Source organism: Atractosteus spatula, chromosome 19 (assembly GCF_055471065.1).
Source record: "Atractosteus spatula isolate fAtrSpa1 chromosome 19, fAtrSpa1.hap1, whole genome shotgun sequence".
NCBI lineage: Eukaryota > Metazoa > Chordata > Actinopteri > Semionotiformes > Lepisosteidae > Atractosteus > Atractosteus spatula.
Window position 1 is genome coordinate 12416961 of NC_142724.1, and position 27573 is coordinate 12444533.

Consider the following 27573-nt stretch of genomic DNA (forward strand, 5'->3'; position numbering starts at 1 on the left):
CTCCCCCCCCGAGAGAAAATAATGTAAGAAAGCTTGAAAAGGCAGCGGAACTTCTTCTAACTTTAACCGCACTTCAACATCCTTCATAGACTCGCCTCGCTTCTGAACAACTTGCCAAGAAAGGGGAAAAAGTTCCAGATTAGACATGGAAGCGATTTTGGTGTTCGCGAAGAAAATCTGGTGCGTCAAGAGACAGCTAATATTAATTCTTACACCAGTAGCCCTCCTGCCTTTAATGTTTGCGCTCCCAGCAAGGGTAGGTTCTCATTTTGCTTTTTAAATATTTTTTCGTATCCTCTGTTTCAGTTTTCCTTTTAAAAACGTTGAGGTTCAGTCTGAGTTGTAACACTTTACAAATGTGTTCGTATTTTTTAAAACTAATTATGTATTAATAAATCATATAAACTAGTGATACTGCATATTGGGGGAAATTTAGTCCACTGTACATTGTGAAAAAGTGGGATTTAATCAAGACAGCGGGGTTAATACTCCTAAACGGTCTTTCCGTGTCTTAAAAGAAAATGATTTTCTGATCGATTATGAAGGTTATAATTAATTAATAGTAATGCATTATAAACTCAATATTACTTTCCACTATATTAAAATATTTAGTGGAATATGGATATAAATGCATCCAGAAAACACTTTCATTAACTGTTTTTAAGAATATTTTAAAATACATGATAAAATGGAATTAAAAATTAATACTCCGGTGAACAAATGATCTTCGTAATGAAATCTAAAAAACTTGCTATTCGTTATTCACGAAGACGAGAAAAAAAACTACCCGAAAGTCCTGTTCAAGAGAGCAACATATGAATTAATTTGCTTTTCAAACAGTAAATACAAAAAGGCTGAAGTAACAATAGCATGCTATAAGAAATTTGCACCGTATTGCTAAAAATGCACACTGTAGAAAGTAATACTGAGTTTGCCGTGCGTTTGTGCTGCTTTCATTAAATTCCAGTGGTGACGCGATGTCTAACTTGTCCGTCTGCTCTGCTGTGCAGTGGGGCAGCAGGTGCAGAATAACAGCCACACATCACCCAGGCGGCTGCTGCTCTGTGGGTCCCTTCCTGCATGAGATGGACATTCCTGTTCAGCTTGATTAACGAAAAATCGTGAAACGTCACAGGACGGTAAAGACCTGTGGGAAGATGTTTTCAAGGTGAGCGTGTGGCTGACAGAACACATTGCCACCATACCGGAGCATTTGCAGAACTTGGGAGGATTTTTAAAAAAATAATTTCCTTGGAAACCAGTACACACCTGAAACAAACAATTTTCTTTTTACAGTCGGTTTTATTACAGCGTTGATACAGTTAGTGAAAGAGGGCTCATGTACTGTATCAACCGCAAGGACTTCTTGACTGCACTTTTGTGCTGACAAATCAAGCTGCTTCTATCATTGATCACTACGTCAATTGATGGGAAACCTGGCGTGTTTCATCATGATCCAACCTGCCTCAGATTGGCTCTTTACAGGTTGCAAGGATCTGTGTGTGATAGAAATTGTCTCAGGTTCTTCAGAGGTTTGGGATCATTTGCCACATCTGTTTTCATGTTGATGTCTCCCAGGTTTGTGGTTTACATTAATCAAGCAGCATCAGCCTTGTCACACTGCTCAGATGACGTTTAAAAATGGAGGCAAGAAAACCTTTTACATCTAAGCTCTGATAAGACTTGTGGTATGCTGATTGACTCTCTTTATCAGCTTTGTAAGTGTGTCAACCTTAGTTTGCCTATTGATAGATCTGGAATCCATCCAGGTACTCAGATCGGGAATCTTGGTGTTGTCTTCATGTTGTTGTTGTGAAAGTGTCTCTTTATCATCTTTAAACATTGCTGGTATCCACTCACATCTCTCCCAATCCCATCCACAAATGCTAATGCAGGCTTTGTCTTTTCTAGGCCTGATTATTGTCATGCAGTGCTTGCTGGTGCATCCAAGTGCCTCCTAAGCAGGTTGCAGCACGTTCAGAGCTCAGCTGTTTTCAACTTAACTGAAATTAAAAAGAATATCACCTGTTGCAGTCTCACTTGCACTGACTCACTGTGTATATTAGAAAAAAAAATCAAACTATTGGGCCTCAATGGTTTGGCTACATCTGTGTACAATTAACTTCCCAAATATTTATGCTGTACATGCTTTGTGACTTTTGGGGATTTTGGGTTCCTTTCATTTTATTTCCAGAACGAAGCTCTGAACACCAGGAGGCCATTCTCCTCTGTCGCTTTGTGGTTGTTGAATAGAACAGTCCAGTCCTGGTCACATTGGGCCAGTGTGAGTCTGCATGGTGTCATGCCCTGTACACCTAGAGGGCGCTCTACTTCTGTCCTGTTCCTAGTTCCCTGTGATTATTCATGTCTTTCCGGTGTGTCTTGTTGTGTAGCCTATTTACTGTACATCCTGTGTCTGCTCTGCTCCTGGCTCGGTATTGAGGGTACAGATGTTGTTAGACCCACCTAGCACCAGCTCGCCCCACGTCCATGGGCATAGGTTTCTATACCGACATCCTCTTACCCCCTAAGCCTGGGCTAACCTCCGTGTTGCCCCCTTTTACCGCTACGCATAGGGTCTCTACTGCTCTCCTGGCCATTCCACGGCATGCCCCTTCGAACATCCGTAACACATGGTTTTAGGTCTCTATAAAGCAGGAGCTCCCAAAGATCTAAGAAAAGTTGTCAAAGTGTTCTAATTAAGCCAATAACATACTGATTTAAAGAACTGAGCTGGAATGAAACCTTGCAGACACAGTTTGCTGAAGGACCCCACAGCTGATATCAGATTTTGCAAGTCAGCCTTTTCAAAGCAAGTCTTAAACTTGCTCCCTTGAGAACACTCTAGCTTTGAATTCTATCTGGTTTGCTGTATTCATTTCTTTCTTGTATTGTAAGGAAGGTAGTCCGATGGGTTGGGTTTGGCTAAACGTGTGTCAGACTTGGCAGGTTCATTTATTGACAGCCCAGTAAAATGATGCCAAAGTGGGCATCCTGTTTAAATCCAGATGGCCTACTTGTGGCAAACAATTCCAAAAAGGGGCGAGACGAAAGAGCAGTCAAAAGGGCCTGAGCTAGAAAGGTCTGTATGTTGATAGCCAGAGGTTTGAGGACATTGTAAGCTCAGGTGGTGGATAGATTCCTAATACGGAGTGATGTTACTGGGTGAACTGAGGGTTTAAATAGTGAAGGAAGGGGTGTGTGAGGGAAATTGGGTAATAAGGGATTAATTAGGACCAGCTGCAACCGGAACACTACTGGCTGCAGCCTTGTTCTCCTGTTGATGTATTTGTCACGCCACAAACTGCTGATGCTTGGTTGGCTAATTCCAAACTTGGTGGATGTAATTTCTACCTGAGATACTGCAGTGTAAGAAGTTCTGTGTTCTCTCTTCCATTTTACCTTATAATTCACGCTGCTGCTTTCTTGGGAAATGCTATACTGATTAACACTGAACCTACGTTTCACAATTATTCCTTTTCTGAGACATTGTGAAACTTAAGAGGACCGTGAATTCTTGTGTAAGAGGGCTCATGCACTGAGCCGCTTCCAGAAGTGATGTCACCTTGCTCCGAAATCTCGACAACGTAAACTTCTGTTGCAGCAGAACACCTGGTCTTGTGGTGCGACGGGTTTATCCATTGTCTATAGCAGCAGTTCCCAATCCTGTCTTGGTGATCCATATACTTGTTGGTTTTCACTTTCATCAGATAACTGAAGCCTAACTTGATCTCAGAAGTTGCTTCATTGGAATGTTTGCATTTTGTTTCTAGTCACAAGCTTGGGATTTGTATTTCCCTTACAAAATACAACAGTTAAAGCTCCAACAGGTGTGGAGGGGTCACCATGATGAGAAGTGGAAAGCACTGTTCTAGAGAGTGGCACTGTTAGCGCTCGGAGCCCGTGTTCAAATCCCAACATTGGTGGGACAAACGTCTGTTCTCACACTTGGAAGCTGTCAAAACTGCTGGCAGTTTGTAGTTGTGATGATGTCAAAAACAGGGTTGAAGAAATCATAATGTGTCCACCTTTGACGCCTGACCTTTCTTTTGTCCTAATGTAAAATAATTAGACCTGTTTTATCCTCCATAATATTTTAGCAATAAGTCGTTTCTTATCTTATATATATTGGAAGCCAGCAGGCACGTTTATTCAGTAGCTCCATTAGTGCTGATCTGGTAAGAATTAGATAACTTTAAAACCACAGTTCACAACAGCAGAACAAGAACTGAAACAAAAAGATTGCAAAAAGAGCTATAGAGTTTTCAAAGTTATGAAAATGCATCATGGGTGATCATTGTGGGAAACAGATTCCTTCCATTGTTTTTTAGTTTTTCCTCTTGATATGGTTTTCCGAAGTAAATATTGGGTATAGTTATTCTGCAAACTAATTGTAAAACTTTTTTCAGTATGCTTTGCATCTAAATGACAGACAAAATGCTTAATCTGCTCAATGAAAGCTCATGTTGGTCACTTCCCATTTTGTAATTAGTGAGTGGCCTTTGTGGCAGCAATCACATCCTGTAGTAAAAAATCCAGTGCTGGACAAATTCCAGTCAAGGAAATACATTTACACAGGAGGAAGTGAGTCCATCTGTGAGACTGGGTAGATGAGGGCGGTCTCAGGCAGTGGGGAAAGTTCATTTTTTTGCTGGTACGCGAAACGCTACAGCATGAAACCTACCAAGCTCTCAGTTCTGTTCTTGGAAAGCACAGCACATTGCTGTGTTGAATTTCCTGATGTTTTTGTTGACACGTGGAAGTTCTATACTTCACCTGTGGTGTCATCTCCTGCTGTTTTCCTCGGTTCTTTTGACTACTAAAATAAAAATGATTTGCTTCAGGACATCAAACTAATGTAGATTATTCCATTCAGTAATACAGATACAGTCAGTAGATAGCGCGGTATTACATATTTGTGGTTATTTTTTATGCCACTGACATACAAAATAGTATTAAATGCAAGTGAGTCATAACTGTTGCCACTTTCAATCTTTGTTACTCTTACAGTGCATGAAACTGAATAGGCATACTAGTGCTCTAACTAAAGCCTATTTGTTGTTTCACAATATTGGCCTAAATGACACATTTAAGAAAAAATATCATATTCAGTCTAGTTTTTGTTTGACAAAAATTCCCTGTATGCCAAAGAAGAGCTGAACTGTGACTTTATTTTGCAGAGGACTCTGGAGATCCTGCAAATAGCGAGCCCTGCAATGTCTGATTAAGTAAAGAAAAACTCTCTAGCTACATTCTCTGTATCTGATCATGTCCCTGGTTTGCCCAGCCAATAACCAGGCACTCAGTATAGAATATTACCAAAATAGCCTAGTTAAGTCACTGTAGTGTTTTTTCAACGGCTATCACAGCTCTAAGATCAAACCACTGTTTTCTCCATTGCTAGTCATGTCCCCTGCTCTTCATCAGGAGAGGAGAGATTCACAATATAGGAATCTGTCACCTTGTTGATGCTATTTGACACACCCTCATGGAGAGAGTCCCTGGTTACAGGCCATGTTTGAGACATGTGATCCTAGATTTTGGATTTAGGCTGGGCCAGTCTGGATTTTGATCTGTGCCAGCAATGCTTGAACAGGCCTCGTATTTTTTTGTTCCAACATTATCCACGCACCTAACCATCCAGATGCAATTGTGAACAAATATACATTTAAAATTATAGTTTGGTCACTAGGCTTACATTGAAGTTTCACTGTAGACAAAGGAGTGAAATAAAGATATAACATTACATAATAATTTGGTCAGAGAAAGAGCTGAGACCCAGAATTGGTAAAGGCACTTTTCCTGCTAAGCAGAACTTTGTAGTTTTTTTAAACAGAAGAAATTATTTTAAAAAAGCTAAATGTTGCTGAGTGGCATTCAATTCTATTTGATTTTTCAGGTTTTTTTAGTTTAGTGTTTTTTTTACTTCCATCCATTTTCTAATTGCTTTATCCAGCTCAGGGTTATGGGGGAGTTAGAACCTATCCCAGCCTATACCGATTTTACCAGAAGCCAATGCTACTACCAATGTGCCTGTGGACAGTGGGACAAGACCAGAGCAAACTCCACGCAGATAGATCCCCACGTCTGGAATTGAACCCAGGGCCACAGTGCTATGAGTCAGTCTTTTGTTCATTAAAATCTAATATTAAAGAACAAAATTAGGTCTTTATTTGATTTGGTAATATTTAATGCTCCCAGGTAAATGTCATCATTTTTAAAAACAATTTACAAGTAAGCAACTGGCCATTTTAATCTGAAAATTATTAAGGTAAAATTGTTTTTTGTACGATGTTATGTTATACTTGAAAAAGTATACTTTGCCATAAATTTCTGTATAGCTGCAGAACTTAACATGCACATTTTCTTGGTCTGTATGAGTGTCCAAACATTTAAACATCATTGTAAAATATATGTATTTCAGAAGACAATATTATGAAAGTCTCTGTACTTGTATTAGTAACTTTAGCTTGCTGTGGAAATGCAATGGAGCACAAACATTTCTCATCAACCCTTTATGGGTGTTGTGTTGTATCGTGAAACTAAATCTATAAAATACTCACCACTAGGTTGTGCAATAATATTTCTCAGCTTAACTGAACATTGCAAATTTTTACATCTTGGATCATAATAGTGTGGATTTCCCTTCAACTGAAATGTGAGGAATATTTGAGTTGTTTTCATATTTGAAAAGGTTAGTGAGATGCAATATTACTTTCTGGTATTTAGAATTGTGATTTTCAGATTATACCTATACATTTTAAGTATAACAAAAATGGGTCGTGTAACAAAGTTTGCCTTGTTTGCAATGACACACCCCACAGTTTGAAAATCAGGTACAAAATAGTCTAAAATCTTTCTTCTCTTTTGTGCCTATAGGATGTATCAATCTTTGTGAATCTATTTGAAAGACATACTAGGCTACTTCATTACAAAAAAATGCAAAAAATACTTTTTTATGTGACCAAAGGTCTCTAAAGTTTGTAAGATGTACAAGATTGCACATGAAATCTTGGCGATGCCAAACACACAGTATATCCAACTGTCATCTTGAAACAATAATTAGATTAAAAAATAAAACATGCTTAAATGAGTCTGTTGTAAAAGTGTGAATCTATCAAAAAAGCTCTATTTATCTGGAGTAATGATTTATAAATTGAAAGCAGAGATTAGGGCTCTGGACTTGTAACTGGAAGTAGGTCTCAGGAGAGGCACTAATGGTCTACCCTTGAGCATGGCAGCCAGATTTTTCTGGTGAAGTACTTAGCTTTGGAAATGGTTAGAAACGTCACACCGGCTAAAAACATCTAAATTGATGAATTTGAGAATGCTTCTGAAACTCTCACTTTAGTGCTGTAACTGCACTTGAATATCGTATTAAAGAGTACTACCAAGATCAAAACAGAAACCATCAGAATTTCAAAATAAAGTTTATTTTATGAGCTAAAATAAGCTTCACGTCTAGTGGTGGTTCTTGAAGGGAAGACGCGCTGTATGTCACATGTCTGTAACGGGCAGTTCTATCCGGACCCTATGAGGACGACCCGATCCAGGGAAAAGTGAAGAGAACACGGGGAAAAAAGCATGCGGGAGTCGGGAATGAAAACAGGGGGCGTGTCCATGGTGCGCTGGTGTTCGGGGGAGGTGTGGCCGAAGCAAAGAGTCCAGAAGAAAGTCCAAGGGGGAATCCAAACGGAGGCAAAAGTCCAGAACCGGGCGGTCCATCCAAGACTGACGATTTTAAAATGGGAACCGGATCGGAACCGGTGGGGAACAGGAACAGGAACAGAAAATAAAACCTTAACAGGACCAGGCGCTTCCAGGTCCCGGACTCGCCTGGTGAGGATACCAGAGCAGAGCCCTGAATAAAGTGAGCGCCTGGCTTTTAAGGAGAACTGAAAGGGGGCTGGAACAGGGAGCAGGTGCGGGAGATGAGTGTAAAACAAGGAAGGGCTGGAGAGTCCTTAAGAGGAGGGGTCTACGAACGTGACAATATTTCTTCAGCATCAGGTGCTGTTTAGCATGTGGATTAGAAAAGTGGTGATGTGCTCCTCCTCCTTTCTTTCAGGAAGGAAAGTGCCTGTACGTCGTGCTGCTGATGGCTGTGTTCTGGTGCACGGAGACCCTGCCACTGGCCGTCACCGCCATGCTCCCTGTCTGTCTGTTCCCCCTGCTCGGGATTCTGCCCTCCAGCAAGGTCTGCCAGCAGTACTTTGTTGACACCAACTTCCTCTTCCTCAGTGGGCTGGTGATGGCATCAGCCATTGAAGAATGGAACCTGCACCGCAGGATCGCGCTGAGGGTCCTAATGCTGGTGGGAGTCAAGCCAGCCTGGTGAGAGGACTGTCAGAAATCAGTCGTTTATTTCGGGATTCCTTTCTTACGTTTTGAGAAAGCTGCCCTTCCTAAAAGATTCCAAAGCTTTATATGAAGGAGGGCTGCCACTTTGTCCGCCACCGAGGTGTAGAAACCAACCGTGGTTTAGGAGATTGGCGGTTTTACTTTGCTATAACGATCAGAAAACAGTAAACGGGAAGAGTACTTGAAGACTTTTAGGAATCAATCAAACATAATTTATAGTCTCACACACGGATTCTAAATATACAATATTCAATTTATTGATATCATTAAAACATGCATAACAAGCAACAACGTCATAGAATATATGTCTGTGGAACACGAATGCCTGATCGTTCATTTAGGGATTACAAAAATCAGATTGAATAACTTCAGAGTTAAAATATGCATCAACTACTGCATAACATGTCACAGAATAGCTTGGCGGTTCTATCAGTCTCGTATGACTAAATCACACTTATATTCTCTGATACAGTGAGTATGCATTTATTATCATGATCTAAACAGCACATTTGCATTTACAAAAATAGTTTGTGAAAATTATGTGATTAATGAAGTTACACTCAACAATCCAGTGGCCAAACGTGTTATGGTATATGGCATTAGATTGCTCAGTCCTTGGATGCTTTTCATACAGTAAATCAGTGTTTCTGGTAACTGTTTTGAACTGAATGACTGAAAATAAATCCTGATGATCTATCTGATGGTGTAGAAAGAATTCCTTTTAGGTGCTACATCAACTTGTGGGTCAGTGAAACTCTTTTATCGTTATTATTTCTTTCCAAAGTTTTACAACTTCCCCGACCCAGTGTCCTGGAATTCCAGTTATGTCACCGCTGTGTTGCTTAACAAAGCCACGCAGGCCTTCCTCATAATAGAGGAAGAGAGGGAGAAAAAACAGCTCGATCCCCTGTAATACCCATGCTTGCTTATTGCTCTGTTGTCATCACAAAGGGGAATCATGCAGAGTTGGGCTCCGCTTTTCGCTTTTCGAACCCAGTAATGATTCCTAAAAGATTAGCAGCGGACGATTGAGCTCCTGTCACTCCAAATCATTCATTGAGCCTTTAGGTTCCAAAAATAGGCTCCAATGAGTTTTCCATACAGCCCACTATGATGAGCAGTGACAGAAATACTGGTGCCTCCCTTCCATCCAGAGTCTTCTTTTGGGTGTGTGTTGTATGCATGCACACCAAGCCGTGGGCATCTTCAGTCCTTAAGTGCTGCATTTTGCATCAGGGTTTTAATTGCAGATCTTAGTGACTTAAGTGAACTCATTAGGCAGATGAGAAGCGAAATCCCCCATTTTCCCAGTCTTAATTAGGTGCTAATTGAAAGGTACCTCTAAAACAGGCGGAAATCGGCATTGAGGACCAGGGCAGCCTATGGATCTGCTGCATTTTATTTTTTGAGCTCTTTTTTGAAAGCAAGAATTGATATTCAGTGACTGTCTTCTGGGAGTGTGGAAGGTGGTGATGAGTTTTGTTTAGTATCATGTACCTTTTAGCTTACTAAATCGTATTCCTGCTGTCTGGTATCTTAACAACATGGTGCTAGAATGCGGGTGTTACAGGTGCCAGTGCTCTGCTGTCTTAGGGGATAGGAGTTCTCTGCTCAAGTGTGAAGAGAAGGCTTGTGCCAAGCTGTACTGGGAGAGTAGCAACTCCTCTTTGCTCTTCCTTTGTCTTGTCTCCTCTGTGTCTGTAACAGGAGCAGGTCCAGGCTCCTGTGAAACGTAGTTCAGGACCCTATGCAGACAGTATAATCCTGAAGTAAGTGGAGAAGGACAACAGGGAAAAGACATAGAGGATCAGGAAGGGTTGACAGTCAGGGGAGCGTGACGACGGTGATCCGGTGCTCTGGGGGCGTGGCAAGGGCAAACAGATCCAGACAGTCCTAGGGGGAAATCTGGGGCGCAGTCCAGAGTCTAGGAACTGGGAGATTCATTCAAGAAAAGCAAGGTTAAAATCCGGAACGGAATCTGGAACAGGGATTAAAAACCAGGGTGACGAGGCCAGGCGCTCCAATCCCCGGACTCAGATGGTCAGGACGCCGTGATGAAGCCTACGCCTACATGACTGGGTCACGGGCATCCATCTCCCAATGCTGAGCCAGGAATAGTGAGAGCGCCAGGCTTAAATAATCACAGACAAAACAGGGGGCAGGGGCACGTAATCAACTAAAATCTGAAAGGGTCATAGTGCCCTTAAGAGGAGGGATGACGATCATGACAGTGCCTTCCTCGACTTTCTCCCAGGCTGATCATGGGAATGATGATAACGTCGGCGTTCCTCTCCATGTGGCTCAGTAACACTGCCACCACTGCCATGATGCTGCCCATCGGCAACGCCATCCTGCAGAGCCTGTTCGGAGACCTGGAAACGCTGAAGGAGAAGTGTCACTTAAAGGACGATGCAGAGAGTAAGACAATTTTATTCAAATGGGTGCTCTATTCATTTCGATTTCACTCTTTGAGAGCAGCCCAAATTAATCATTGCGCGTTAAGTCTGCCAGTATGTGATCTCTTTCACTGTCTCATGCTCAACATGTTAGATTGGCCACACTCTCATGTATCACTCTGAGGCATATTTAACTTTACAGAAATCTATGGGCTGAGGGTACACACAGCAGCAGTCTCTCCCCAGAGCAGAAAAAAATACTTATGTTATCAACGATACATATCATGATTTGAAATCTTAACTCCATGATTTAGGTTTAGAAATGACTGTTTCTGTCTGAATGAATTATTCATGGGACTTTACTGTTGCCATTCTCCCAATGGGCCTTTTCACCTCCTTGAGCCATGCCTTTTGTTTGTGTGTGTCTTTTATTAATACACACAGCTATTTAAGTAGCTTAGTATCTTAAGTAGCTTCATATAATTAGCTTATTATAATTTATGAAGGAAAATATGTGATGAATGTTTCAGAAATATGCCTCTTTTCCCTTCTTTTACTGTAGTAACATAAGGTACAGATTTGCCCTTTTTTAGTAATGAACCTTTCCAATAGAGTGTGTAAAAATAAAATAAAACAAGCTTTTTCACTTTTGGTACTGTAATTTCAGAAAATGTGGATTATGCACATATAGCTCCAATGACAATGTGAATGGCTTTCTTCTTTGAAAATCTTTTTCTGGTTCTGAAAAGTTACACTTCTAGCACAGACCGCATTCCTTAAAGAGTTCATTGTGACCACAACAGTGCCAACTCACAAGCATTGTGACCCTGTTAAATATTATTTTGTCAGCAGAGAATTTTTCCATCTCTGCATTAATCCATGATTAAAGTATTCACAAGTTCACAAAACCTGTTTTAGACAAATGTAAAATCTAAAAAAGGTTTGTGCTTATTGACATGGAAGTCTAAAGTGCAAAACTCAGAGTTCATGTTGAAATTTAATATATAAACCAGGACATAATCACTGGACACCATTGTGTTTCCAGTGTCACCTATATACTCAAACGCTAAAAACATACTATTGTGGAAAACTTTTGAAACTTGCTCTGAATTTGTGTTTGTCCCCCCAAAACAATCATTTAGCACATTTTTAATTATAAACTGAAACAACAGTTTATACTTAAGCAGAATTTTCTAAAGCAAATGAGAGGGGTATTCATTGCATTGAACAGAAAACTGGCCATAGCAGGCCTCTAGAGACCTGAGATTGTTTGAATACTCTTCTGAAATTGTAATTATGCAAATGTCAGAAATGTTTTGAAATACATAAATACGTATTTTGCTTTTTTCACATATGTGGCTGGAGAGTGAGCTAGACAGAGTTAGAACAACACAGCCCCTTGATGACCTTTCTCAGACTATTTTTTATCTGCCCATAGGTGCATCACAAATGAAGCTACAGGTTTTGGCATCAGAAAAACAAATATTGACAGGAGAGGAAAGGTAAGAAAAGCAAATTCTCCAATGTGAGCAAACAAGAGTCATAGATGTTTTCAGCCCTAATTCTTTGGATTATATTCTGCTGAATTTGTTTCTCATTTTTCCCATTGTTGGTTAATTGAGATTGGTTTTTTGTTCAGATTCCATTAAAACATTTTGATCTTAAGCCCGGAACCACCAACAAAAACTCTGAAAGCTTTCGCTCTATATACAGTATGTGTCCCGAGTAAGGTATCAAAATGTGAGATGATATGCAAATCAGTGTAGCAATGTGTGAGTGATTTTATTTTTCATTCCTCAGCAGCACCAATCTCTGTTTTGCAAATGGATATAAGTGCTGCTGAAAACCTAGCATTGCACATGTTTATTATGGTAAAAGTAGAGTTAAATGCAGAGGAGCAGAGTTAAATCATAGCAAAGACATAGCAGAAATCTTGTAAAAGCATGCTAAAAAGAATGAAAGTTACAGTGGTAAACACTGGTAAGTAAAGGTTCATGTCTTTACTGGGTGTTCTGTATGATAGATGATCTACCACGGTCTGTCATGGTACACAGAAGCATACGATATGACACAGATCATTTACCAACCTTGACTCTGAACTGCAAAGCCAACCCTTTTAAAAAGTAAGTTTTTTTTCCTTTTTTTTGATTACTGTGCTTTATTCCTTATACCTTGTCTGCCACTGTTGTTTCTGCAGGGCAGATTTGTCAGAAGCGTGTGATACGCGATCTGCTTCAGAAATCAGAAAAGAATCTGAGTACCAAAAGAAAGTCTGGAAAGGCTTTCTCATCTCCATCCCCTATGCTGCCAGTATTGGGGGGACTGCTACTCTGACAGGCACGTCACCAAACCTCATTCTTGTTGGGCAGCTAAAAAGGTAAACAGACTAACTTTAAATTTCACCAGTTGTGGAGATAGCAACGTTGGTTTCTCTGCTCTGCGGAAGCACTTTCTTCCCCAGTTTCAGTCTAGACTTTCTGACGCAGTGACCTCATAAGCACAAGGCATCTCCTGTTGTTTCTTGTTCTATGTGCAAGAATGAAACTTGGGTTCCATGCCACATTCTACCCATACCTGTGGCTAAATAACTGGCAAAGTGTCAACTTTATAGGAAAGGAATTGTGGATGTCATTTGGGCTTACTTCCTGCTTGTTCACAAAGATAAAGCACCTGCTGCAACTGCTGAATCTTTCTTGAGCTGATTAGTGCCCCGGAAGTATTATACCTGTAAATATATTTGTACCAAGTGTGTCCTTTTTGATTGCTCCACATTTATTATGACACAGGATGCTGTTCATGCTGTGTCTGAGGTACAAAAGCACTTGAAATATACTGTAAATTAAAAGCTGAGGATACCAAGAATGATGGTGACTTCCCTCTTGGCTTCAAAATAGATTTGTTTGAAAAATACACTGAACTGGGCAGTGATTTCTTGTATCCACACAGAATAAAATTGGTAATTTTTTCACATGGAAAACCTACACCCTAAACTCTAAGCTCTGTAAAAGACAGTGAACCAGTGATGTTTCTGTGTTTGGAGAACAATGTTAATTGAGCTACGTGCTCATGTCAACATGAATAACATTCCCGAATTATTCATTCCTCCCACCTTGGCTGTATCAGTCCCAACGCTGTTGAGTCATTCTGCTATGCTTATGATGGAAAACACATTCTTGGCCAACAGCACACATTGCAAGTGGTGGCACATAAGTGTTTCAGTACTCCTGTTGTTGTGTGTTGTCGAGAATATCGTGTGACATAGACCCCCTACTCCTCCCTGGGAACCTGTGAGCTTGCAGTGTTCTCAGAGTGGCATCTGCTTACTCTGCTGTGGGCCCCATGAGGCTCGCACAGTAATGAGAATGGAAGAAAAGTCTGACGCTGCACATTTCAGAAGAAAGTACCTGCTTGTGCTGGAATGAGGGAAGTAGCATTCTTTGATGACTGCTAGGCACAAACTTGTGAAGATGTAAAAGTCAGCCATTGATTCCAAAATGAAAATCGAGACCCAACAAGAACATTATTAATTTATAGCTAACAGCGCAGGTATGTGTCTCTGTGTTTGAACCTTATTCATTATACTGTACAAAACACCTGAGTAAAATTCTGGGGACAGACGATATCTGTTAAGGCGGCGTAAGCCAGAGAAGGTCATGTTTAGGACCCTATGCAGTAGTCGATGTGAGTTCAGAAAGCAAGAATAGAGGAAGCCAGGCGTACTTATCCGAGAAACGACAACCAGAATCATGGTCGAAAGCAAGTCCAAGTAACCAGAATGACAAGAGAGAGGTTGAGGAAGTTGCTTCGAAGGCGTAGATGAGAGGCTCGACAGGGAAACCCAATACTAAGCACTGAGGTAAATGGTTTTTAAGTGGTCTGCAGCTGTGAGGTGTGTTAGTGATTGAGAGGGCAGATGGGAAAATTAGATATGAAGTCTACACCTTCTGGAATTGGTAGAAGCTCGTCTCTGATTACGAGAGACGGTGACAATATCTAATTCCCATCTGGTGACAGTTTGGCCTGGACATGTGGTGCTGGTATTCCGCAGTGACCCCAAAGATGTCACCTCTTAGTTTCTTCCCAGACTGTGACGTCATCAACTTTGGCTCCTGGTTCGTGTTCTCGTGCCCCCTCATGCTGCTCTTCCTCTTCCTGGGCTGGTTATGGATTTCCTTCCTGTACGGGGGACTCAACACAAGGTAGGAGAGGAAGGCGACACTCGTTTTTTTACAATACATCACTAAAAAAATTCATAAACATATAATGAAATAAAGCCGGGGAGCTACAGATCAATTCCAGACCTGGGGAGCTACAGTATCTTCGTAGAGTTTTTATGTACTCCTTGTGTTAGTGTGGGTTTCACCAGTTGGTTTTGCTCCCACTGCCCAAAGACGTAATGGTAGGTCTGGCTTCTGTGAAAATGTCCCTTGTGTGAGTATATGTGTGTCTCTGTACGCCCTGCTAATAGGATTTTTTCAGTTAATGCAATTGAGGAGGTATTTATTACACCACACGTAATCCAGGATATTTCAGCATTTCAGGATGGGAATTTCCCCTAACCTTTTCTGTTACAAGTGCTGTATTCATGACATCCTGCCCAGAGGTGGAATCCATGACGTTCTGCCCAGGGTGTATACCCTGCCTTGCACCTGCTATTTGTTGGGATAGGATTTGGCTCCCCTGTGACCCCGAATTGGCTAGAAAATGGTTGGACGGATAATGAAACAAAGAAGAAAAAACAGAAGCAAAAATACAGATACAAATATGACAAAAAAGAAGGAGATGACAGCAAAGGCAGAAAGGGCTTCCTTTGCTGAGATAAAATTTGAATAAATGAATAAGAGCTTCTGTAAAGACAGATATTGTCATTCCTCTTGAATAATGTGTCTAACTACTCCTTTAAAAATAAAACCCTGCGTCTATGAACTTTACAAAACATGATTAAAAAAATGTCAGTCTCCACCCAGCCCTGCACAAAGTGTTTCATGGTTGCATTGAGGTTTGTCAAAAAGTGTTATTCCAGAAGATTGTCTGAAATCTGGGAAAAGTCAATGAATAGGAGGAGTCTAGATTTCAGATACATTACACAGCACATCAGCTACATGTAACCAAAAATGTTCTGTCAAATACCATTCTAAAAACAGAAAAATAGATTCCAGGTACAACCTGAATGTACAGTACTTGTAACAGAAAAGGTTAGGGGTATTCCACGTGGTGGAATTAATACCTCCTGAATTGTATTACCTGAAACATTACTATTAAATTGCTTCTTAGCTCTCCATTCAAGATGGATCTTTGTTAGTCTGTTCCAGGCTGGCTTTTCTGACGAATGTATACCATGGTGAAAAAGCATGGAAATTGGGGGAGTTTCTTATGGGCTTATCATACTTGCTCGGTGCATAAAGCTGAAGCAGTAAACTATTTAGAGGCATACCACCATGACATTTTATAAGGTTCCTACTTCAACATTGTATCAATTATTTAGACTTTCCCAAAATACACAGATCTAAATATAATACATTTACACTGTACAAGAGTAACCTACTCCCACATTGTTTCCTAGTGCACCATTTAATAATTAATATCATTTTATAGTGAAAGAAACTGAACAATGCAAGAATGAAAATGAAAAAAAATATGTGGTATTCTTTCCTTGTGTAAGCATTTTACTATCAACAATGAAATAGTCTAGATGTTATTTCTTAATAGCTCGGTGCATTCTGTGAATCACCTCATTGAATAGAGATTTATTTTTCCACCTAAGAAACATTTCAGATTTGTAGTGACAAGAGTGAGCCTCTTCTGGACATGCAGAGTCACTGAATTTGGGGAGGCATTGATGACAGGGTCACTCCGAGCTCTTGTTTTGCTGATTTCAGACACTTCCTTCCTTTCATTCTTGATGTGGCTCAGGTGTGAAACCCTGAACTCACCCAGGGTCCACTACTGGAAAGGAAGAAAAGAGCAGAAACAGAAAATGTTATTTGGCCTTGTCCATTGTTTCTTGTCCATGTAACTTCTAACTGTCTAGTGAGTGAGAGAATGTTATTGCTTGATAGGTTTCCTTTGGTGGATCAATGTTGCTGCTATGATGCTTCAGTGGATCCTTGATGCTGAATTTGCTGTCCAGCATGACAGCAGAGTCTGTTTTCTTTTACTGCACTGTCACCAATTCTGTTATTTCAGGGATTCGGTGTCCTAGTATTTATTTTGTGGCGATTGTCATGCCTGCCCTTGTTTCAGTCCCAGCCTAGCTGGGTGGCCTTCAGAATCCACCGGCCATGTTCTACTCCTGAGAGCCCTTTTTCACAAAATGAATTGTCATAGAGCCAGACCAGAGCATGCTGCGACAGCAACTCATTGCTTTCTTTTCTTTAAAGGTTGTGCCTGCAGAAGAAAGATTTCAGGGCACAGGCAGAAACCAAAGCCAGAGCAGTCATTGAAGAAGACTACAAAAAACTGGGACCTGTCAAGTATGGAGCATCGTCAATCAAATTATCCTATATGCTCGTCTGTGTAATGTAGGGGTTATTGTTATCGCTGGAGGCTGCTTTTAATTATAGATTCAGTTGTGATTTTCATTTCATACATTGATCATTCTTAACAAAGCAGTATGTGAGTGAAATCAAAGGTTCTTGAGGTCACTGTGAGCTGCTAGAAAACGACTAGTCTGAAAGAGACAAGATAGCCTGATCTGGCATTAGATTGCCTTATTGTTGTATATTTCACCTTACGCCAAGATAGGGATGCTGCGTAGTAATTACCTGGACAAGGGGAAAGAAGAGGCCTACTCACTTACTCATGATCCTAGGCTGTTGTGTGGTTAATCTGAAAATTGGTCTTAACAACCTTTGGCTTGGTTTCATCCCTCTCTGCTCTTCATCAATTCATCAATGCCAAACTGAATCATGAATAAATTTGCACGTTAAATTCACAGATGTTGAGACCCTACTGTAGTAGAACCTGTGCAGAACACAGAGGGGCTCTGGTGGGAGGATTTGATACCGTATCATTCCTGCCTGTGTCTACACATCACTGGTATTAAGGCACCTTAATAAGCGAGCAGAGAGCAGAAAAAAAGGTTTCAAAGGACTAATCAAGTTAGAAATCCAATTAAAGTGATCAATGGACCTCATTTGGAACAATGTTTGACACTTTCTTGTTGTACTTTTAATATGTAGCTACACCATAGCTAGGAAATAGATGTGTCATCTCAGTTGGCTAATCTTGCATTTCTTAATGATTTCATGATCATTTGTTTTAGAATCCGATGTCAAAGTGTGGTCAACAGGTTTTTTCTGTCGTGCGTCAGGGTGGCTGGTTCCTCCTAGTTTTATTAACCTCGGTAACCATACTGAATCCTCAGTGTGACTCTGCAGTGACTAAGCAACGTCGTGGAAGTAAAACTATTACAATGCACTGCTTAAAGATTACTTTCCTCGGTACAAAATTGTTGAGCAACTACTACAACAACGCTATCACAGATCCTATCATAGACCTCACCATAACTCTTCCATGGTCTCCTGAACTTTACGTAATGATTCTTATTTATCTGCTTGCAGGTTTGCTGAAGGAGCAATTGGATTTTTTTTCTTTTTGTTTGCCATCCTTCTTTTCACAAGAGATCCCAAATTCTTCCCTGGCTGGGCTCAGCTTTTTAGCAAAGGGTAAGAAGTCTTCATGAAGCAATGATTCTGCCACCTGGAAGAACTCTAGCCTCAGAGAATAAAGAGTGACAAGAACTGACTTGTTACTTGTCTGGGAACTAACCAGAACGTATAGTGATTATTATATGATTGACCGTAAAGCAAGCATATCCTTTACAAATGGCTTCAGTGCATATGAGTTTGAATGTGACACATACTACAGTCACATCCAGAATTCCTAAACCTGGCCGACTGAGTGTCTTGGTTATATCGTTACAGCTACGTCTCAGATGCTGTTACTGGAGTCTCCATAGTGTCTATACTTTTCTTCTTCCCCTCCCAGAAGCCATCTCTGAACTGGTGGTTTGATTTTAGAGGTAAGTTTCCACATTTACAGTACGACTCTCTGGTGAGTCAGCTTCACATGGACTAATAGTCAGCTCTATACAGAGAGCTGCTGAATATCTCAGCTGTCAGCTACTATTGTTTTGACATATATACCCAATATACATGGAACATTAGACCGTAGGATGATGTAGTGCAGGTGAAGCATTTAGAGATTGAAAATGTATTTAGTCTGCCACTACAGAATTTACCAGGTTAGTATCCCTTCCTCTATGGCTTGGTTATCCAAAGTTATAGTCTAAAACACAAAGAGCAGTGCAAAAACATTCCACCAAAAAGTGAAGTTCAGAACAAAACATTACTACTATTTTTGTATTACCAAATAATGTAATGTAAATACTTAGAAATACTAAGCAGCTGCAATTCATTTTTAGCGATAATAAACTCTGTTATCCCCGTCTTTGCCTGTTAATGTGATGTAATCTTAATGATTTGAAGAATTTTAAGGAGTGTAATAAATGCCCTGCGGAGTTCAGAGAAAGACCCTTTGCTTATGGGATTACAGTAATCTTTCCAAAAAGCTTATGCTCCACCTTGGCTGTCTAGTGCTGCAAGTTCTGTTTGACCTAATGGCTGGGCAAAACAAATTTCAGGCAGTGGGGGTTCTTTTCCTGGAAAAGAAACTGTCCAGCATTTTGCTGTTGACAGGTTTGGGGTTCTGATTGACCCCAACTCTTTAATCAGGTGTGGGTATCTTCAGCTCTTGGAGGAGAACTCCTTCAGGTATTAGAAACCAAAAAGAAAGAACAGAAAAGGTTGACTTCCAGTCTTAATTACTTGATTAAACTAATTGTGTCAGTGAACTGATTGCCTAAGCTGAAGGATGAAAGTTTTCCAGTCCCCCTGTTGCTGCTTTTCTCCAGTTACAAATTAAAAGGCCTGCTACCCAGCAGGACTCCCCTGAACTTTGTAAACCACTGTCCCCTCCCAGTGCATAAAGGACCCAGGAGGGATAATTGCTTGTGATAATGTCCTCCTGTTACATTTTAGACACAGAGGTTATAAAAGCTAAATCTCTGTAAACCATTAAGTCATGAGCATCTTTATTTTTGTTCCTGTGATTGCTGCTCTTTCTTGAAAATCAAACATCCCCTTTGTCCAGTACAGATTTTGTTTGCATTTCCGTTCATTGTTTTCCTTTTAAAACATTACGGCAATTGCTTACATTTGACTTTTTTTGTTCTGTTATGCCCACTTGAGACAATGTTAAGATTGCTTTTTAGAAGCAAAACGGGTGATGGCCTGTGTTTGGAGACAGGAAGAAAGTCCTTGTGTGTCACAGTGGTTGAAGGGGACGACTTCATGCCTTGCATCTGAAAAGATTACTTATCTCCTAAAATAAAAAATGGGGGACTTCAGAGAGATATGGGATTCATTTCTAAATTTTCTAGAGAATCATAGGGGTAACATCTAGTGAAAAGGGGAGTAAAGGCTTAAATTAGGGGAACTACTGTACTTTATGAAAGGCAATACATTTAAGCCTTGTATACAATTTGTATTTATGTTAAAAAACAAACACTTATGCGACTTGTGTTTTGAATCACTGAGCTATTTGTAAATATGCAAACTGTCTGGATATGTCATCACATTCTTCCTTTTTATTGTTGTTTTCTTTTTTGTTGTAGTTTGTACATAGTTCATATTTTCACATCATAGAGAAACCAATAATGATATTGTTTTAAAAAAACACACGTTTTGAGACGAGAGTTATTAGATGACATGTCTGATCGCAGTGATGACCCTCTAGGTTAATGTCTCTGTTTTTAACTTTTGTGTTTCTCCTAGTTCAACTTAAATAGAGATTATGTCCTTCTGTCCTTTTGTTTGTGAATATTTCTACAGTTCCTGAACTGGAATGGAATTGAAAAGGACTTTCTAAAATATTTTTAAATCATTTTTATCACAGCACAGAACACTCAAAATATGCCTCTGGTGTCATGGAAAAAGGCTCAAGAAACTGTTCCTTGGAATATTATCCTGCTGCTCGGAGGAGGTTTTGCAATGGCTAAGGGATGTGAGGTATTGTGCTTTTGGGTATTTACAGTAGAAATGCTTCTTGATGATTTTAAGTCATTAGAAAGGAATGCCACAATTGACTTTCCAGGGAGTTGTTTCCCTAAAACTTGGATTGTTAATATCTGGACCCTGGCTCCACCACTTGAACAAACATAGGAGGAATAAGGATAAAGCACACTTCACTCTGAAGCTCTCAGAGCTTCACAAATCCTATGCTCATAGGAAGCCCTACAGTGCCCACAGCAGAGTTAGCATCGTTAGCAGGACTGATGCAGTTATCACTTTTGCACTGCAACCTGACAGGTGCCCGGAGTGTCACAGGAGTTATCAGGCCAGGTCCAGGCTGCTCTGCTCTGGGTGCTCAGCCCGTTGTGCAGTGTGGATCACAGATGGCTAATTAATAGTCCAACCTCAAACTGGGGATATCTACTGTAGACTATAGGGTTCAAACTGCACACCTGACTGGGCTATCTCCTGGTTGAAGCACTTGTAAGGTTTCAACTGAGGCATTTATAAAAAATAATAAGAAACATATATAATAATATTTCATTAGAAAAATCTAGTGTTATTTTACAGACACCAACAGAGCAGGAAAAGTTGTTATAGAGATTATTCTCTTTATCAAATTAGCCTGTGGATGGCTGATTTATCAATTGGCTTTCCAGCCTGAGGGAAAATTCTCTCAGGTTTTTACAATGGTAAAAGCAAAATCAAAAGGACATTACAGCACAGTGAAATCATGGTACATCATAGAGAAGCAGAGCCAGCCATATTCAAAATAGAGAAAAAAAAGGACCAAGTAAACTAAAGACATAGTATAAAAATGGTAGAAACAAAGGTCCCAGTGGTAAATATTCATGTCAATTTCTAATGTCCTGCACTCATTAAAAGCCTTATTTTCGTCTGCAGATTTTAAACCTGTGTACAAATTGAACACAGGTGGTTTATTAATATATTTTGTTTTCAGAAACAAACAGTGGAACTGTCCGTTTGTCCCCCTTTACTTCCATGCCCCCAAATTATTTCCTTCATGTCTCATATAAGTATCACCTTTCACTGACACACTGGCTGATACTGTTGGGCTGCCTGCATTTTGTGCCTGGTGTTTTGTCTCTGCATTGCTCTGTATCGTCTGACTATTTCTTCCCATGGTCTTTCTTTGGCTCAGGAGTCGGGTTTGTCCATGTGGATCGGCAGCCGTCTGCAGCCCCTGGAGAGCGTGCCTCCCGGTGTGGCTGTTCTCCTCATTACAGTGGTCGTCGCGTCCTTCACAGAATTTGCGAGCAACACAGCCACTACTATTATTTTCCTGCCTGTTCTAGCTGAGCTGGTGAGTTAACCTACTTATAATGCAATGAAAGCTTGCTCTGTTAAGAAGACACCAATGTGGCTCAAAAGCCCGGCCCTGTACGAGTCTTGAGGACTGCTGACAGACTGGTAGTCTCAGAGAGCGAGAATAAGAGAATAAGAAAACAGCAAACCTGGGTGCTGCTGTGTCAGGTATGCAAGTATTGGTTACAGAGAGGCGTACCTGGCCAAACAGGATCAGCTGGCAGACGCGTGTCCTAAATGAGCTCTGTCTCTTCCCCTTGTATTTACCATTCCCTGTTAGTGTTGAAGTAGTCCTCCTTGTTGATTTTATCAATATTTTTCACTATTTTATATTTTTTTTCTGATTTACCCCTGTATGTCCTTGCTTTAAAAGAACTTTAGTTATTTTAACCTGTCTGTTGAAGACAGTCCTTTAAGGCCAGGAATTAAACTTTATTGTCCTCCTTCTACATTTGAACTAATTATAGAGCTGCGATGTCTTTTTCGTAATGTGGCAACCAAAACTGTACACTGTATTATAAATTAAGTCTTATCAGTATGTTGTAGAATTATAACTTCCCTTGACTTTAAATTCATTTCCCTTGACAAATCAACACATCTCACATTATATCCTAAACTACTGTATGTTGGTCTTTTTTATTGCTTTCTCACATTGTTTGAATGAGCACATTGAAGAGTCCATAAAAATACCTAAATCCCTTTTGTTCAGATATTTAAAATTTTGAGGGGATGTTGTGGTAATTGTATGAAGTGTTTACACCAGATTTCAAGAAAACCTCAGCTTCCACTTCTCCTTTTCTGACACTTTTCTCTTTCAAAAGAAGTGCGTCTTTTTAAGTTTTGCCCAGTGCTGTCTTCAGATTCATTCAGTAAGGTTGCATGTTTTGAATTCTTTTAATTTGCTTGCTTTAGTCACACAGTTACAAAAGTACAGCAGGCTGTTCTTAGTCAAAGTAATCAGTAACTGAGCTTTAATTACTTTACTGTGAGCCGGAGGATGGAGTTTGGAAACTTGCGTCAGACCTGAGCTAAAGCAAAGCAATGAAAGAACATTATCAAATGGTTGCCCACATAGTGTCAAGGACCACATGCTGAAACTATATATGTTTTTAATTATTGCTTACTTGCTGTTAATGTCTGGGAACTGGGTTGGCGCTGAAACATCTTCTCATTTTATTTTTGACTAAACTAGCGGTATATTCTAAAACAGGCAAACACCTGTTTGACACCAGTTTTTCTTCACCACAGGCAATGCGTCTGCAAGTGAACCCCCTGTATCTTATGATACCAGGGACTATAGGCTGTTCCTATGCATTCATGCTGCCTGTCTCCACACCACCAAATTCCATTGCGTTTGCATCTGGCCATCTCCAGGTCAAAGATATGGTGAGTTTCCTTCCATGTTCTGATATGCATCTCTCCTGCCGAAAAGACTGTATTAGTGACCTAATGCTTTGAGTTTCTTTTTTTTATCCTACTCACAAGCTCTTAAGAGAGAGCTCTTAAGAGAGACACAACCCTGATTAGTATTTTACATCTCTTAATTTTAGACATGGCTGTAAGGCCAAGACAAATTTATTTGCATCGCAAAACGTGAGCTTTTGACATTGTTTTTCTGTTGAAAGCTATGATTTTTCTGCGCAGTTACCAGATAATTATTTGGTTTCTGTAGTTCAGTCAGATCCTAATAAGTGTGATATACAGTACAGTGGAGGCAAAATATATCAAACATTGTCTCTCCTAGCAGCCTGACTGTTAAGGTGAGGTAGACCAAATCCTCCTTCACTTTTGTGAGGAATGAGCCAGGGAGGTGCTTCAGGGGTGTACAGTAGATTGGGTGGTGGAGAGGTGAGACAGATGAGTGAAGGATGACTCAGGAGGCGAGATTAATGTATTTATGAAATAGAAGAGATTAGGATATGACCTTCCTCCTGAACATCTGTAACAAAGTCCATTTGCTGTGAACTTTCTGGAGAACCACACGGAAGGTCTTTGTGTTTGCTCTAGTAAGCAAGCACAGGGAGCATTTTGGAAGAGAGAAAGCATGGTCTTCGCCCCTTGCAAACTGGTAAAGAGGCTGTGGTAGCAAAAATTAGCTGATCAACAACTGGTGTTTCCAAAGTGGGAAGATAGAGAAAGGAATACAACTGGCAACATGCCCCTGTGGCTGGTGGCTCATTTATCCAAAGCCAGCAAAAAATCTAAATCTTGATGGGTAAAAAAGACAGGTATAGCTGACATTCAGTAACGCTGTCCCTTGTCTTGCAGGTGAAAACTGGGGTTGTGATGAACATCTTGGGGGTTCTTTCTCTGTCTCTTGCTATGAACACGTGGGGACTATATGTCTTTGATCTGCACACATACCCGTCTTGGGCACGCTCCACCAATGTGACCACTGTACTTCCAGGTCTGCTCAACAGCACAGCAGCACCCCTCAATGCCACCTTGTAATCAGCACAGCGTAACAGGAAACAGAATCAATAAGCAAATCTGAATGTGTATTTTAATGATTATTTAAAATATAGATCACAGTGTAAGAAGAAGGCTTTTGCTTTTGGACCAAAACAAGAACACTTGATGTATTTAATGTATTAAGATGTGTTTATAGGGGATTGGGATTAATGATACGTTCTGTGACAAATGTTAAGTGTGCTCTTATGTGTGCTTAAAAAAATCCCAACAGAAATGTTGTTAGTATTTGTGTTACACTTATGTAGCTTGGAAACTGAAAACCATAACCTAACCTCACTTAATTGCAGAAAGATTTTATGTTTTTTCTTGTAAATAATTTTAGTGTCATTAGTTGTGTAAGGCTACCTTGAGCTATGATCTCCATGTCTTCCCTTTGTGTTTAGCATTAAATAAGTTCATTTACTGCTATTTACTGCTATTGACTGTGATGGTCAAAATGACATTCAATGTCATTTTGAAATGAATGATAGGAACTTTGGTACCCACCTTAAAACTTAAGAAGCCTCCTGTGTGTGGTTTCTACCCTTTTATATTGGTATTTCATTATTGATTTTCCAAATGCTATTTGAATGTAAATGTGTTGGGCTTTGGAAATACTCAGGTTGTAATGCAACACTACACTACTAGTCAAAAGACAATACATACACAAACACTAGCAACTGGAAACTGTTAGGACAAATCAGCAGTTCTGAAGTCAATACATTGATTGTGCAAATGTATTTCTCCAAGTAATATATATCCCTGCTTTAATTTATTTATACACCCTTGTAATTTCATCTTTTTTCAAAATTAAAAATTAAAGCATAAAGGATAACTTATTTTAATTACTTTGATAACCTCATGTTATGCAGCATTGACTGAAGGGAGGAAACTGATTTTTAAATCTGTGATTACTGCAGAAGTGGACTGTTTGAGTAGCTGTAGATGCAAATAGTGCACAAGATGAACATATCTCAAGATGGTTCTCTCTTGACCAATGTGTAAAAAAGTGTAAATAAATCAGGGCTTCTGAATACTCTGAATAAGAGTTTCTGCCTGTGTGGACTTAAAAATATGGCCAAGCTTCATTGCTTGCCATCAATAAACATCTTTGAAAGAATAAAGTACTTTCTAAGATTAATGTATAGATAATGCTACTGGATGAAAATGCTCATAGATATTTCACATAACACACAATCAGGTAATACATGAAGCAATTAATATTTTTGGTAATAAGAATGTTTATTGATAATTGCTATATTTTATTTGTTCTCTTTATATCCCCCTGTGCCTTCTGATTTTTTGTTTACTGGTATGTTTATGTACAATATGTCAAATTCAAGAGTAATGTAACTGACACTTGTGTGAAAACAATAATAATCTTTGGGGGAATCAATATTAGAAACATTCATGAGATTAATGGGAGACACGTTTGCACCAAACCAACAGATTGCTTCAGGTAATCTGGGTCCAGATCTCCACTAAATGGGATTACCCATTGAAAAAAGGAAACCCATGAGTTTATACAGTCAAGACATCCTAATGTGTCCTTAAATGGGAAATTCATAACTTTTTTTAACAGGCCAGATAAACTGGTGGAGATTTTCAGAGCATCTGTAACAGGTGTAATCGTGTAAAATAAGGCTGATACACTGACATCATTCCCCTGACAGCATTAATGCATCCTATGCGATAAGGGCTGACTATTTGGCTTAGAGGATTTTCCTCTGTGTGAGCTGTGTGTATTGGGTGCTTGGAGACCTATATTTGTCAATAGTGTGTTGCAGATTAAAGAATGATTACTGGAAGAGAAAAATATAAAAATACCACAAAATGTTGATAAATGTAGAAATAAGTAGGTAAAACAGTACAAACAACTATAACATCCATTATTCCAGCATATTGTAGCATATACTCTTAATGGGACACCAGTCCAATCCAGGGACAGCTATAACACCCATTCACTTTATAACTGTTTCTTCAAATTCTGGGTCATAGGGAGCCTATCTCCAGGAAGTATGGGTGCAAGGCGTGTACACCATGGATGGGACTCCATTCAATCATAGGGCACACACTGACACAGGCATGCACACAATCACTCCTGGGCCAATTTCCCAAGAAGCCCATTTTCCTCCCAGTATGTTTTTGGACTGTGGGAGCAAATTGGAGCACCTGGAGGAAACCCACATGAACACAGGGAGAACATACAAACCCCACACAGACAGCACCCTAGGTCTGGAATTGAACCCAGGGCCCCAGAATTGTGAGGCAACAAATCTAACCACTGTACTACTGTAAAATTAGCAAGTGGGGAGACTGTCTGAGACTAACGCCTGTCGGTCTCTGAGGCTGGTGGAATTTGGAGGGGGAGAATGTCATGGATACCAGTAGCAGTTTTCAAGTCTTCCTCTGTTGAAGGGCTGCCTGTTTCAGCTGGTAGACTTGTTTGTTGCTGGTATGGGCATTTGTAGGAGTGCCTGAGAGATGTTAGATTAGACCCTGTGTCCAACTGTGGACCTTGAACAGCTGCTGAGAGATTGGTATCTTCTCCAAATGTCCAGTCTGCTACACATATCCATCACAAAATACAACATCATAAACATGCACACAAGCAACAAAGGGAAATAACTGCTGCTTAGCGATGACTGATGAGGCCTAGTATTATGAGAAGCATTAACAGTACATTTAAGTGTCGGCTCCAAAACATTGATTGAGACATACTGTAGCCAGTTGTGTGTTTTTGAGATGCATCATGCCTCTTTTTGGAAGAGCTAACATGATAAGAGTGTTGTGCAACATTAAATTCTTTGTGAAGACTCCTTAATAAATGCTAATTCCTGTACATGCTATGCCTTGATGGAACATATTTCAAAGCTCCTTGTACTGTAAGTATCTGGCCGAGCACCAACTGAGAGGTATTTGATGCTTTTGTAGAGCTACTTCACTGCACAAAATAAATATATAGA

The 27573-nt window shown here is 40.0% G+C and overlaps 1 protein-coding gene across 1 annotated transcript; it reads left to right on the plus strand.

The window, feature by feature from the left end:
* slc13a3 (solute carrier family 13 member 3) lies at positions 1 to 27560 on the plus strand. Its single transcript, XM_088937087.1, has 13 exons — positions 1 to 256; positions 8069 to 8334; positions 10616 to 10779; positions 12196 to 12259; positions 12955 to 13134; positions 14831 to 14956; positions 17138 to 17230; positions 18320 to 18424; positions 18683 to 18780; positions 20715 to 20827; positions 21993 to 22154; positions 23405 to 23542; positions 24425 to 27560. The coding sequence occupies exons 1-13, from the start codon at positions 146 to 148 to the stop codon at positions 24605 to 24607; spliced, it is 1803 nt and encodes a 600-aa protein (XP_088793213.1). The 5' UTR covers positions 1 to 145; the 3' UTR covers positions 24608 to 27560.
* The last annotated feature ends 13 nt before the right edge of the window (positions 27561 to 27573 follow it).